At 51.0% G+C, this 11,103-nt stretch overlaps 1 protein-coding gene across 3 annotated transcripts in view; it reads right to left on the bottom strand.

Annotated features, from left to right (window-relative positions):
- Positions 1 to 2,551: 2,551 nt before the first annotated feature.
- CYP4F22 (cytochrome P450 family 4 subfamily F member 22) overlaps positions 2,552 to 11,103 on the bottom strand; it is a 43,830-nt gene continuing 35,278 nt past the window's right edge. For 2 of the 3 annotated variants that reach the window (XM_077976609.1, XM_077976608.1), the window contains exons 10-14: positions 10,870 to 10,999; positions 6,892 to 7,025; positions 5,661 to 5,725; positions 4,112 to 4,194; positions 2,552 to 3,574 (exon numbers count right to left, since the gene is read on the bottom strand). In XM_077976609.1, coding sequence (XP_077832735.1) covers positions 3,397 to 3,574; positions 4,112 to 4,194; positions 5,661 to 5,725; positions 6,892 to 7,025; positions 10,870 to 10,999 — 590 coding nt within the window. In that variant the 3' untranslated portion in view covers positions 2,552 to 3,396. 3 annotated transcript variants of the gene reach the window in all.

Below are 11,103 nucleotides of genomic sequence, written 5' to 3'. Positions count from 1 at the left end.
GTTTCCAAACAACAACAAATGTCCTCTGGTAGGAAAAATCACCCCTGTTTGAAATCACTTCTCTAGTTTTTGGAAAAATATATAAAATATTTATACCAAGGCTTCCCAAATATACATGCCCAACCCAAACCTCTCTTGAATTGAAGAACTCTATATCCAACTGACATGTCCAATTCCTCTGAACTGAAACTGACATCCTGACATCTCCCACAAAACAACTCCACTCAGCATTCCCCACGTCAGCTGATGGCAGTTCCGTTTTTCCAGATGTTCAAGCCCAAACCTAGAGTCCCCCACTTCTTTCAAACTTCACGTTTGATCCACCACCAAGACTGACGGCACTGCCTTTGCGAACAGTCACTCCTCCTTGGAATCCAATTGCTCTTGATCGCCTCTAAAGACCCCAGCTTGGTTGAAGCCACCGTCATCTCTCACCTGGATGAATGCAGTTACCCCCAACTGATCTGCCTAGTCCCATCTTTGCCTCACACAGTCTTTGTTCAACAGAGCACACAAAGTCCTATGGTAATCCTGGCATGGTGGCTCACACCTGTAATCCCAGCACTTTGGGAGGTTGAAGTGGGAGGGTTGCTTGAGACCAGGAGTTCAAGACCAGCCTGGGCAACATGGTAAGACCCCCGTGTCTACAACAAATACAAAAATTAGCTGGGCATGGCGGTATGTGCCTGTGGTCCCAGCTACTCAGGAGGCTGAGGCAGGAGGATCATTTGAGCCCAAGGAGGCAAAGGCTGCAGTGAGCTATGGTTGCACCACTGCACACCAGTCTGAGCAACAAAGCAAGAGCCTGTCTCAAAAAAAAAAAAAAAGTTCATATGGCAAATCTTGTCCCTCCTCTATTCAGAACTCCCCCATTTCTGTCACAAAAACATCACAAAAAGGCCCTGTGTGAATTTACGTATTTCTTTACTTATTTATCATTTATCATGTCTCCTCCCTAGAGGTAAACGCTGGGAAACTAGGGCTCAAATAGTGCCTGTCTCAAGGCAGATTGCCCAAGAAATATTCGATGAATTAATTAATTTTTTTTTTTTAGACAGAATCTCACTCTGTCCCCCAGGCTGGAGTGCAGTGGCGCAATCTCGGCTCACTGCAACTTCTACCTCCCAGGTTCAAGCAATTCTCCTGCCTCAGCCTCCTGAGTAGCTGGGATTACAGGGGCCTGCCACCACACATGGCTAATTTTTATATTTTTGGTAGAGACAGGGTTTCACCATGTTGGCCAGGCTGATCTCAAACTCCTAATCTCAGGTAATTCACCTGTCTCAGCCTCTCCAAGTGCTGGGATTACAGGCATGGGCCACCGCACCCGGCCTGTTGAATTAATATTATTATCTCTAGTAACCTAGATGGAAATGGTCTACAGGCAAATGCTACCCAAAAGGAAGATGATACCACTATTATACCACCACTATATATACAATGATGGTGTATATCTATATATATATATATGTGGTATAATAGCAGTATCATTTTCCTTTAGTGTAGCGTTTTATATGTATAAAGTTGCTGACATTGTCATTGCCCGCCTTTTTTTGTTTGTTTGTTTTTGGAACAGGGTCTTGCTCTGTTGCCCAGGCAGGAGTGCAGTGGTATGATCATAACTCACTGCAGCCTCAAACTCCTCAGCTCAAGTGATCCTCCTGTCTCAGCCTCCCAAGTAGCTGGGACTACAGATGTGCACCATCACACCTGGCTAATTTTTTATTTTTTGTGGAAATGGGGTCTCACTGTGTTGCCCAGGCTGGTCTCTAACTCCTGGTCTCAAGCAATCCTCCAGCCTCAGCCTCCCAAAGTGCTGAGATTACAGGTATAAGCCCCCATGCCTGGGCCCCACCTTTTATATTCCCATATCAGGGCCTACTCTACCATCAAGTTCCCTCAGCCAAATACCTGAGCATCACCCTTACCACCTCCCTCCCCTCAGCCCCCACTGCTAGATAATCGCCCCAATCCTGGCCCTTCCTGTTATCTGGACCTCAGCTTCCCTCCTTCCCAGGGTCCCAACCCCCAGTGATCCCCCACAAGTCACCTCCCTGCCAGCCCTAGATCTGGCCATGTCCTATCCTGATCTGGCTCACACACTCTCCATGGCTCCCTATTGCTCTCAGCATAAAGCCCGTGCATTTGGCCCCTTCCCTCATTCCGCCCCTACTTCCCAGATCCAACCACCTGGCCCCTGGTGAGCTCCTCAAACACACTCTGCTCTCCCTCAGCTCAGGGCATTTTCAGATGCTGTTCCTTCTGCCTGGAGTATTTGTCCCTCCCCTTGTCACCTACTAAACTTCCACTCCAGCATCGAAGAAGTTCTCCCTGACCTATCCCCATCCCTCTGCTATATTCATCCAGCACCCGGGGCCTCGCCTTTGGAGCACCTGTCCTGGGTTGTAAATAAACCTTTACACGTGGAATTATTTGTTCAACATCTGTCCCCCACCCCCTGAGAAGGCAGAAATCAGGGCCTGCCTGTGGTTCTGAAGCAGTGCCAGCAAACAATATGTGATCTGTTGATGAAATAAATGAACACACAAACTGACCCCCAAAATCTGAGTTTATGTCCTAGGACAAATGGCTTTCCAGCCTGCTTCGCTCAGTTGGTAGAGCCCCTCATTCCCATGCTGGGGGCTCCACGTGTAAGAGTCTGGCTGAGTTAGGGGGTGGAGGGTGGGGTAGGCCTGCATCCTTTGCTTTTATTCTACAAAAACAGAACACTCAGCAAAGGGTCTTTGGGCAAGGGAGGAAGGAAGGGGCTTACAGGGGTCTGAGTTTACAAAACAACAACAAAAGTAAGCAGCCTCGAGCCCTATGATCCAGCCTCACGCCTCAGCAGTCTGCCCACATGAGCTGAGGGCCTCAGGTGGGTGATATCCGGGTTAAAAGCGCTGACGTCAGGCTCCAGATTTCCTCAATTTGGAAGCCTGCCAGGGGTTCTGCCAGTAGGGGGTGAGCCCTGAGTCAGAGGTGGGGCTTAGGTCCTCTGAAGGCTCAGTGGGCAAGTCCTGGAGACCTGGCTCTGCAGGGGCGTGGCCTGAGGCCCTCAATCCGCAGGATCCTGGGGGCGGGGCCTGAGCCCAAGTGGGCAGGGCCGAGCCAGGTCCCTCAAACAGGACAGGTGTGAGAACTCAGGGGGCGGGACCTAAGCCTCAAGGGGCGGGATCAGACTCCCTAAGGGGCGGAGCCTTGCCTTGAGGGGCGTGGCCAGCACCATCAGGCTGCTCAACAGCGGTGCCTGGTCATCCAGGAGCTGAACCTGAACTTCGAGGGGAGTGGCCTATTCCCTCGGGATCTTTGGGGCGAGTCCTGGTCCTTCGGGGGCGTGGCCTCGGCCCGTCTGGGAGGGGCCTGGACCCCTGGGATCCGCAGGGATCGCGCCCACGCTCAGGCCCGCGGAGGCAGGGGCTCCACCTTGAGCCAGATCCCACTCTCCGTGCGCAGGATGAGCTCCGGCTTCCGCCGCACCTTGCGCGTTCGGTCCACACTCAGGCGGAAACGTAGTAGTGTTAGTGCCACAACCACGCGCATCTCGGCCATGGCGAAGCTCTGTCCGATGCAGTTCCTGGAGGAAGAGAGGACAGGGCTCAGGCCCAGCTTCTGTGTGAGCACTGGTCCCTGGGCGTCACATGCCTCCTTCGAAAATGAAGCAAGCATCCTGGGCTGGGTGAGGGTTAAAGTGAAACTCCACGCTGGGTGAGGGTTAAAGTGAGACCCCACGAATCGCTCAATTAATGTGACCTTGGGGTTGAGTGTCTGAATCCCGGTGCAGCCTCTTACTAGCTGCGTGTCCTGGATACATGGCGCCCCCTCTGAGTCTCAGTTCCTTCATCTGTAAAAACGGGGACAAAGGCATCATAGAGCCAATGGGAGCGTGGGCGCCCAGAACTCAGGGCCTGACACACTGTCGGTGCTCAATACCCAGGATGCTATTGCAGAGTCTGATTTGGGGGCCTCCTGGCGCACTGGGGAGAGGGTGCCGGGTTTTCAGAAAGGACGCCTGGGTGCCATCTGGTCTCTGCTCCTGAGAGGCACATTCCTGATCTTTCCCTGCCTCTGTTCGTCCACAGCTGGCTTGGACTGGGGGAAATAGAGGGGTTACCTGGGTCCTGCAGAGAAGGGCACGTAGGCCAGTGGAGAGCGCTGCTGTGGGTTGTCCGGGTCAAAGCGGTAGGGGTTGTACACCTAGGGAGGAACAGCCTGGAGATGAGTCTGGGGGCTGCCCGAGACATCCCAGCCTGGCCCCCTTCCCTGAGCCTCTGGGGGTCAGTAAAGATGGATGGAGAGCACCTCAGGGCTACCTCTTCCATTCCAACTTGCACTTCCTGCAATGCAGCCACACCTGCCTCCTTCTGTTGTTCACACGCACCAGTGAGATTCCACCTCAGGGCCTTTGCACTTGCTATTTCCTCTGCCTAGAACCCGTTTCTCCCTGATCCTTCATCCCCTGGGGTCTCAGCTCAAACATCTCCTCAGCAAGCCCTTTCATAACCACTCGAGCTAAAGTGCCCCATCCACTAGTTTTTATCTCTTTTTTTTATTTATTTGTTTGTCTGTCTTTGTTTCTCTTTGTTTGCTTGTTTGTTAGAGTCAGAGTCTCACTCAGGCTGGAGTGCAGAAGCAGGATCATAGCTCATTGCAGGCTGGGCGCGGTGGCTCACGCTTGTAATCCCAGCACTTTGGGAGGCCAAGGCAGATGCTTCATCTCAGCTCAGGGGTTCAAGACCAGCCTGGCCAACATGGTGAAACCCCGTCTCTACTAAAAATACAAAAAAATTAGCCAGGCGTGGTGGCACATGCCTGTAATCCCAACTACTCGAGAAGCTGAGGCAGGAGAAGCTCTTGAATCCAGGAGGTAGAGGTTGCAGTGAGCTAAGATCACACCACCGCACGCACTCCAGCCTGGGCAACAAAGCAAGACTCTCTCAAAAAAATAAATAAATAACCATAGCTATTGCAGCTGGGCCCAAGCGATCCTCCTGCCTCAGCCTCCTGAGTGGCTGGCACTGCAGGTGTGCATCACCATGGCTGGCTAACTTTTTTTTTTTTTAGAAATGGGGTCTCACTGTCTTACCCAGGCTAGGCTGAGCTGGAACTTGTGGCCTCAAACAATCTTCCCACCTTGGTCTCCCAAAGCACTGGGATTACAGACACAAGCCACCACATTGGGCCAACTTTTTCCTTTTTGGTAGAGATGGGGGTCTCGCTGTGTTGCCCAGGCTGGCCTCAAACTCCTGGGCCCGAGCAATCCTCCCACCTCAGCCTCCCAAAGTGCTGGGATTACAAGCGTGAACCACTGCGCCTGTAAACCGGAACTGGCCCAGTTTTTCTTTCTTTTGTGCATGTATCAATACCCAAAATCTTATTTATTTGATTATTATCTTCCCCAAAACTTCACTGTGAGCCCCGTGAAGACAAAGACAGTATCATCCTCTATTTTCAGAGCCCAGCACACACTCTGGCACACAGTAGGTGCTCAATAAATATTTTCTGCCCTAATGCATTAACAATGAGCGGGTGAATAAATGGCTAAATGCGGAGTGGTGAGGAGTGTGTGCACTCAGGCCCTGCAACCGGCCCTGCTCTCTGGCTCCCTGGGGCGCAGGGGAGGGGAGGACCTGAAGGCAGGGAGGATTGGGGCAGGCACTCACCTTGGAGTCAGGCCACACTGTGGGGTTGTGGTGGGTTCCATAGATGCTGACCAAACAGATGATTCCTATGGGGAAAGATGGGATCAGTGGGGCCAAGGGGAACCAGGGCCTCCTCCAGAAACATCCCCCCCACCTTGGGTCTCCCTAGAGCCATGATGTTCCCATGAGCCATCTGCCACCACCTTCTGTCCATCCTCCTCTAAAAAATTCTGCTGCCACTTTGGGAGGCTGAGACGGGCGGATCACAAGGTCAGGAGATCGAGACCATCCTGGCTAACACGGTGAAACCCCGTCTCTACTAAAAAATACAAAAAGCTAGCTGGGCGAGGTGGCGGGCGCCTGTAGTCCCACCTACTTGGGAGGCTGAGGCAGGAGAATGGCGTGAACCCAGGAGGCGGAGCTTGCAGTGAGCTGAGATCCGGCCACTGCACTCCAGCCCGGGTGACAGAGTGAGACTCCGTCTCAAAAAAAAAAAAAAAAAATCTGCTGCCCTATACACTCTTCCTGCCTTTCCCTAGGAGAACCCTATCATCTTCTTTCTGGCTGCCACACTGGCCACATTGGGATCTTTCTTACTCGCAGATCTGACATTGCTCTTCAGCTCAAGCACCTACATTGGCTCCCTGCTACCCCCAGGATTGAGTTCAAACGCCATCACCTGTCCAGGCCTTTCACAATCTGCATCCTGAGGCTCTACTCCATAAACATGCTCACTCTTTTACTTCCACACTCCAAGCCTCACCTCCCACATTCCCTCCTCCAGGCAGCCCTCCCTGCATTCCTCCCCATATTTGAGCTACTCCAGCCCCTGTCTCTCCCTTTAGCCCATTCCTGATTCCATATGCCTGGGAACATCTGTGCCCTGCTGTATCTCCCCCAGAATGGGCAATGCTCAAAACCTGAGCCAGGGTCCCCAGTATCCACCAAGACGGGGCTTGGTCTCCAGGGAGTAACTGGCAACTGAATGAAACAGACCCTCCCCAACTGCACCCTCACAGGCCCATCCCTGTGACTCTGCTTCCTTCCTTTCCACCTGGACTAACTGGGCGCTATCTCCCTGCACACACAACTGCGTTTCCTCCAATACCCCAGAAGCAGCAGGCACACAGAGAGCTGCCCCATCTGCAGAGATAGTGCACCTAGGGCAGGCATGGCCAGGCCCCTGTGGACAACAGAGCAGCCACAGCATTGGAGGCAGTGCACCAGCAGCAGGGGGGAACATGGCGGGCACCTTTGGGGATGATGCGCCCGTCTGGGAGCTTGATGTCCTCCGTGCATTGGCGAGAGACAAGAGTGACAGGTGGGTACTGGCGCAGGCTCTCCTTAATGCACATAGTTGTGAAGGGCAGCTGAGTCAGATCGTCCCTGGGGAGAATGGAGATATAACTAGAAGCCGAACCACCAAGACACCACCTCCATGAAACACACACACACACGCACACACATACACACACACTCAGGGGCAGCTGGGCAGGAAACCAGTCTAGGATTTTAGACTTACCCCAACTTCTGACATTTGCAGTTGTCTTATGCACAGGTGGGCAGTACTAATATTTAGTGTTTTGTGTATCTCGGGTCACTGCAACCTCAGCCTCGCAGGTTCAAGTGATTCTCCTGCTTCAGCCTCTTGAGTAGCTGGGATTACAGGCATGCGCCACCACGCCTAGCTAATTTTTGTATTTTTAGTAGAGATGGAGTTTCACCCTGTCGGCCAGGCTGGTCTCAAACTCCTGACCTCAGGCAATCCACCCACCTCGGCCTCCCAAAGTGCTGGGATTACAGACATGAGCCTCAGCACCCGGCCAGTACTAATACTTAGGATGCAAAGTATCTGAGCACAGACCACTCAGAATAGCACTAGCACTGGGCCCTCTGCTGGGCCCAGCATTAAGTCTTTAATTGATGAATTATGTGGAGGCCCAGGTGCACCTAGGTGAGGTGCGAGGACAGCCAAGGGGACTCAGGGCAACAGCAATATGTCAGTTTATATGGTCCATTTCTGTACTTAAAAAACTGGTGCAGGATAGGTGCGGTGGCTCTGGCCTGTAACCCCAACGCTTAGGGAGGCCGAGGTGGGCGGATCATCTGAGGTCAGGAGTTCAAGATCAGCCTGGTCAACATCGCGAAACCCCATCTTTACTAAAAAACACAAAAATTAGCTGAGGGTGTGGTGGTGTGCACCTGTAGTTTCAGCTACTGGGGAGGCTGAGGCAAAAGAATTACTTGAACCCAGAAGGCGGACATTGCAGAGAGATGAGATCACACCCCTACTCTCCAGCCTGGGTGACAGAGTGAGACTCTTGTCTTAAAAAAAAAAAAAAAAAAAAAAAAAAAATGGTGCAGGCCAGGCATGGTGGCTCATACCTGTAATCCCAGCACTTTGGGAGGCTGAAGCAGGTGAATAACTTGAGCCCAGGAGTTCGTGACCAGCCTGGGCAACAGAGACCCCAACTCTACCAAAAGTTTAAAAATGAGCTGGGCATGATGGCACACACCTGTAGTCCCAACTACTCAGGAGGCTGTAGTGAGCTACGATCATGCCACTGTACTCCAGCCTGGGCCACAGAGCGAGAGCCTATCTAAAAAGAAAGAAAGAAGGAAAGAAGGAAAAGAAAGAAGGAAAGAAGGAAGGAAGGAAGGAAGGAAGGAAGGAAGGAAGGAAGGAAGGAAGGAGGGAGGGAAGGAAGGAAGGAGGGAAGGAAGGAAGGAAGGAGGGAAGGAAGGAAGGAGGGAAGGAAGGAAGGAGGGAAGGAAGGAAGGAAGGAAGGGGAGAGAGGAAGGAGAGAAAGAGAGGAGAAAAGGGCATTATCTCCTTATTATATTATTGACTTAATATTTTTTCCTTTGGACTTTAGGGCCCAAAATTGGGCTAATGATAACTCTTGGTTCATGTTCTAGATTAGATTAGTTTCTTTAAATCAACAGGTTCTCTTTCTTTTTTGGTGGAGTCTTGCTGTTTCGTCCAGGCTGGAGTGCAGTGGCACGATCTCGGCTCCCTGCAACCTCCGCCTCCCAGGTTCAAGCAATTCTCACGCCTCAGCCTCTCAAGCAGCTGGGATTACAAGCACACACCAATACACCCGGCTAATTTTTGTATTTGTAGTAGCGACAGGGTTTCACCATGTTGCCCAGGTTGGTCTTGAATTTCTGGCCTCAAGTGATCCACCCGCCTCGGCCTCACAAAGTGCTGGGATTACAGGCATGAGCCACCTCACCCAACCCAGGTTCTCTTTCAAAGAAATTTCATGGCTGGGCACAGTCGCTCATGCCTATAATCTCAGCACTTTGCGAGGCCAAAGTAAGAGGATCACTTGCACTCAGGGATTTGAGACCAGCCTGGGCAATACAGCGAGTCCCCATCTCTAAAAAAAAAAACTTCAAAAATTAGCCAGTTGTGGTGGCACACACCTGTGATCCCACCTACTCAGGAGGCTGAGGCAGGAGGATTGCCCGACCCCAGGAGTTTGAGGCTGCATTGAGTGGTGATTGTGCCACTGCACTCCAGCCTGTCTCAAAAAAAATAAACTTCATCTTGCTATAAAGGGCGAACAGCCTCCCTGGCATAAAGGTATTCATCCATACAAACACCACTGTGAAAGCAGTAGCATGTTATTAAATTGTGGCTATACACCAACTCCTGCTCAACTCTCTAAACCTGAGACATCTTCTCCCTTTGTTAAAAAGGAAGATTAGCAAAGCGTTCAGGATACAGTTGCACCCCACTGAGCATGTACCCCTGAGGCCATAATGTAAAAGGTTGAAATAGAACCTAAAGGAACCTTCTCACTATGTGAGTTGATGCTATTTAATGCTGTGGCTTTGTTTTCCTTTTTTTTTTTTTTTTTTTTTTTTTTGAGACAGGGTCTCACTCTGTCACCCAGGCTGGAGTGCATGGCATAATCTTGACTCACCACAGCCTCCACCTCCTGGCTTCAAGCAATCCTCCCACCTCAGCCTCCCAAGTAGCTGGGACTACAGGCATGCACCACCCCACCCAGCTAATTTTTGTTTGTTTTTTTTTTTTGTAGAGACGGGGTTTTGTCATGTTGCCCAGGCTGGTCTCAAATACCTCAGCTCAAGCAATCCACCCCCATCGGCCTCCCAAAGTACTTGGATTACAGGTATGAGCCACCGCGCCCAGTCTAACGCTGTGTTTTCTTTTCATCACCCAGAATCAGCTCGACATAGCATAAATCTGATAGAGACTGGGTTATTTGTTCTGATTCTCCACTTCCTCCCTGAATTAGAACTATATACCTGTACCCTTTGTCGTATGATTCTGCAGTGCCTTCTGCTCAGGTGAGTGGAGTATATATATGTCCTGCCCCATTCATGCTGGGCTTGGTCACATGACTTGTTAGCCAACGCAATGCTCTAGTGCCAGCAGAGCTTTTTTTTTTTTTTTTTTTTTTTTTTTTTTTTTTTTTTTTTTTTTTTGAGACAGAGTTTCACTCTTGTAGCCCAGGCTAGAGTGCAGTGCAACCTCAGCAACGTCCACCTCCCAGGTTCAAGTGATTCTCCTGTATCTTCCTACCGAGTAGGGGGGATTACAGGCACCCGCCACCATGTCTGGCTAATTTTTGTATTTTTAGTAGAGATGGGGTTTCACCATGTTGGTCAGGTTGATCTCGAACTCCTGACCTCAGGTGATCCACCCACCTCGGCCTCCCAAAGTGCTGGGATTACAGGCGTGAGCCACCTCGCCCGGCCCAAGCAAAGCTTTTAAATTTCGTGACTTTTTGTGCTTCTGGAATCTGCCTTGAGAAGAGCACGACCCAGGGTAGCCTCTGGTCCAAAGAGAACAGAGAGGAAGTATATGAAGCAAATCTGAACCCAGCTCTTAGTTTGGAAGCAACTCCACTCCACTTAGCCAAGAGCAGCAGCAACTAGAGTAATGAGCAGACAAGAGCAAGAAATATGTGCATACAAAAGCAATAAATAACTGCTGGCTGTAAACCACTAAGTTTGGGAGCTGTTTGTTATGCAGCATTATTTCAATAACTGCTGACCAGGACACTTTGAGAATTTCTGCATTATGAGGCAGTCATAGGCACTATCACCACGCCCATTTTATAGTTGAAGAAATTGCAATTCAGGAAGCTAAAGTGGCTTGTCTGAGGTCACACCATCAGTAAGTGGGAGAGAAGAGGCTTACACTCAAGGTTCTGGCCTCAACCTGCCCCCTCCATTCCCCTGAGCTCACACTCACCACTCCAGCTCCTCCAGCTCCCGGCCTTTCATGACTTCCTGAATCTCTTCCCGGCATTTCTCCTGGTATTCTGGATACTTTGCCAAATTGAACAGCACCCAAGAGAGCCCACTGGATGTTGTGTCGTGACCTGCAGGTGGATGACGGTATCTGAATGGAGGCTGCCTGAAGAAAGCAGAGATGCTATCTGCAGCCAATGATGCCCCTTCCTGCCCTCCTCCAGCCTCACCCCAC

This window comes from Macaca mulatta, chromosome 19 (assembly GCF_049350105.2).
Source record: "Macaca mulatta isolate MMU2019108-1 chromosome 19, T2T-MMU8v2.0, whole genome shotgun sequence".
Taxonomy (NCBI): Eukaryota; Metazoa; Chordata; class Mammalia; order Primates; family Cercopithecidae; genus Macaca; species Macaca mulatta.
Note: the sequence above shows the minus strand (reverse complement) of the source record. Positions and strands in the feature narration are given on the sequence as shown.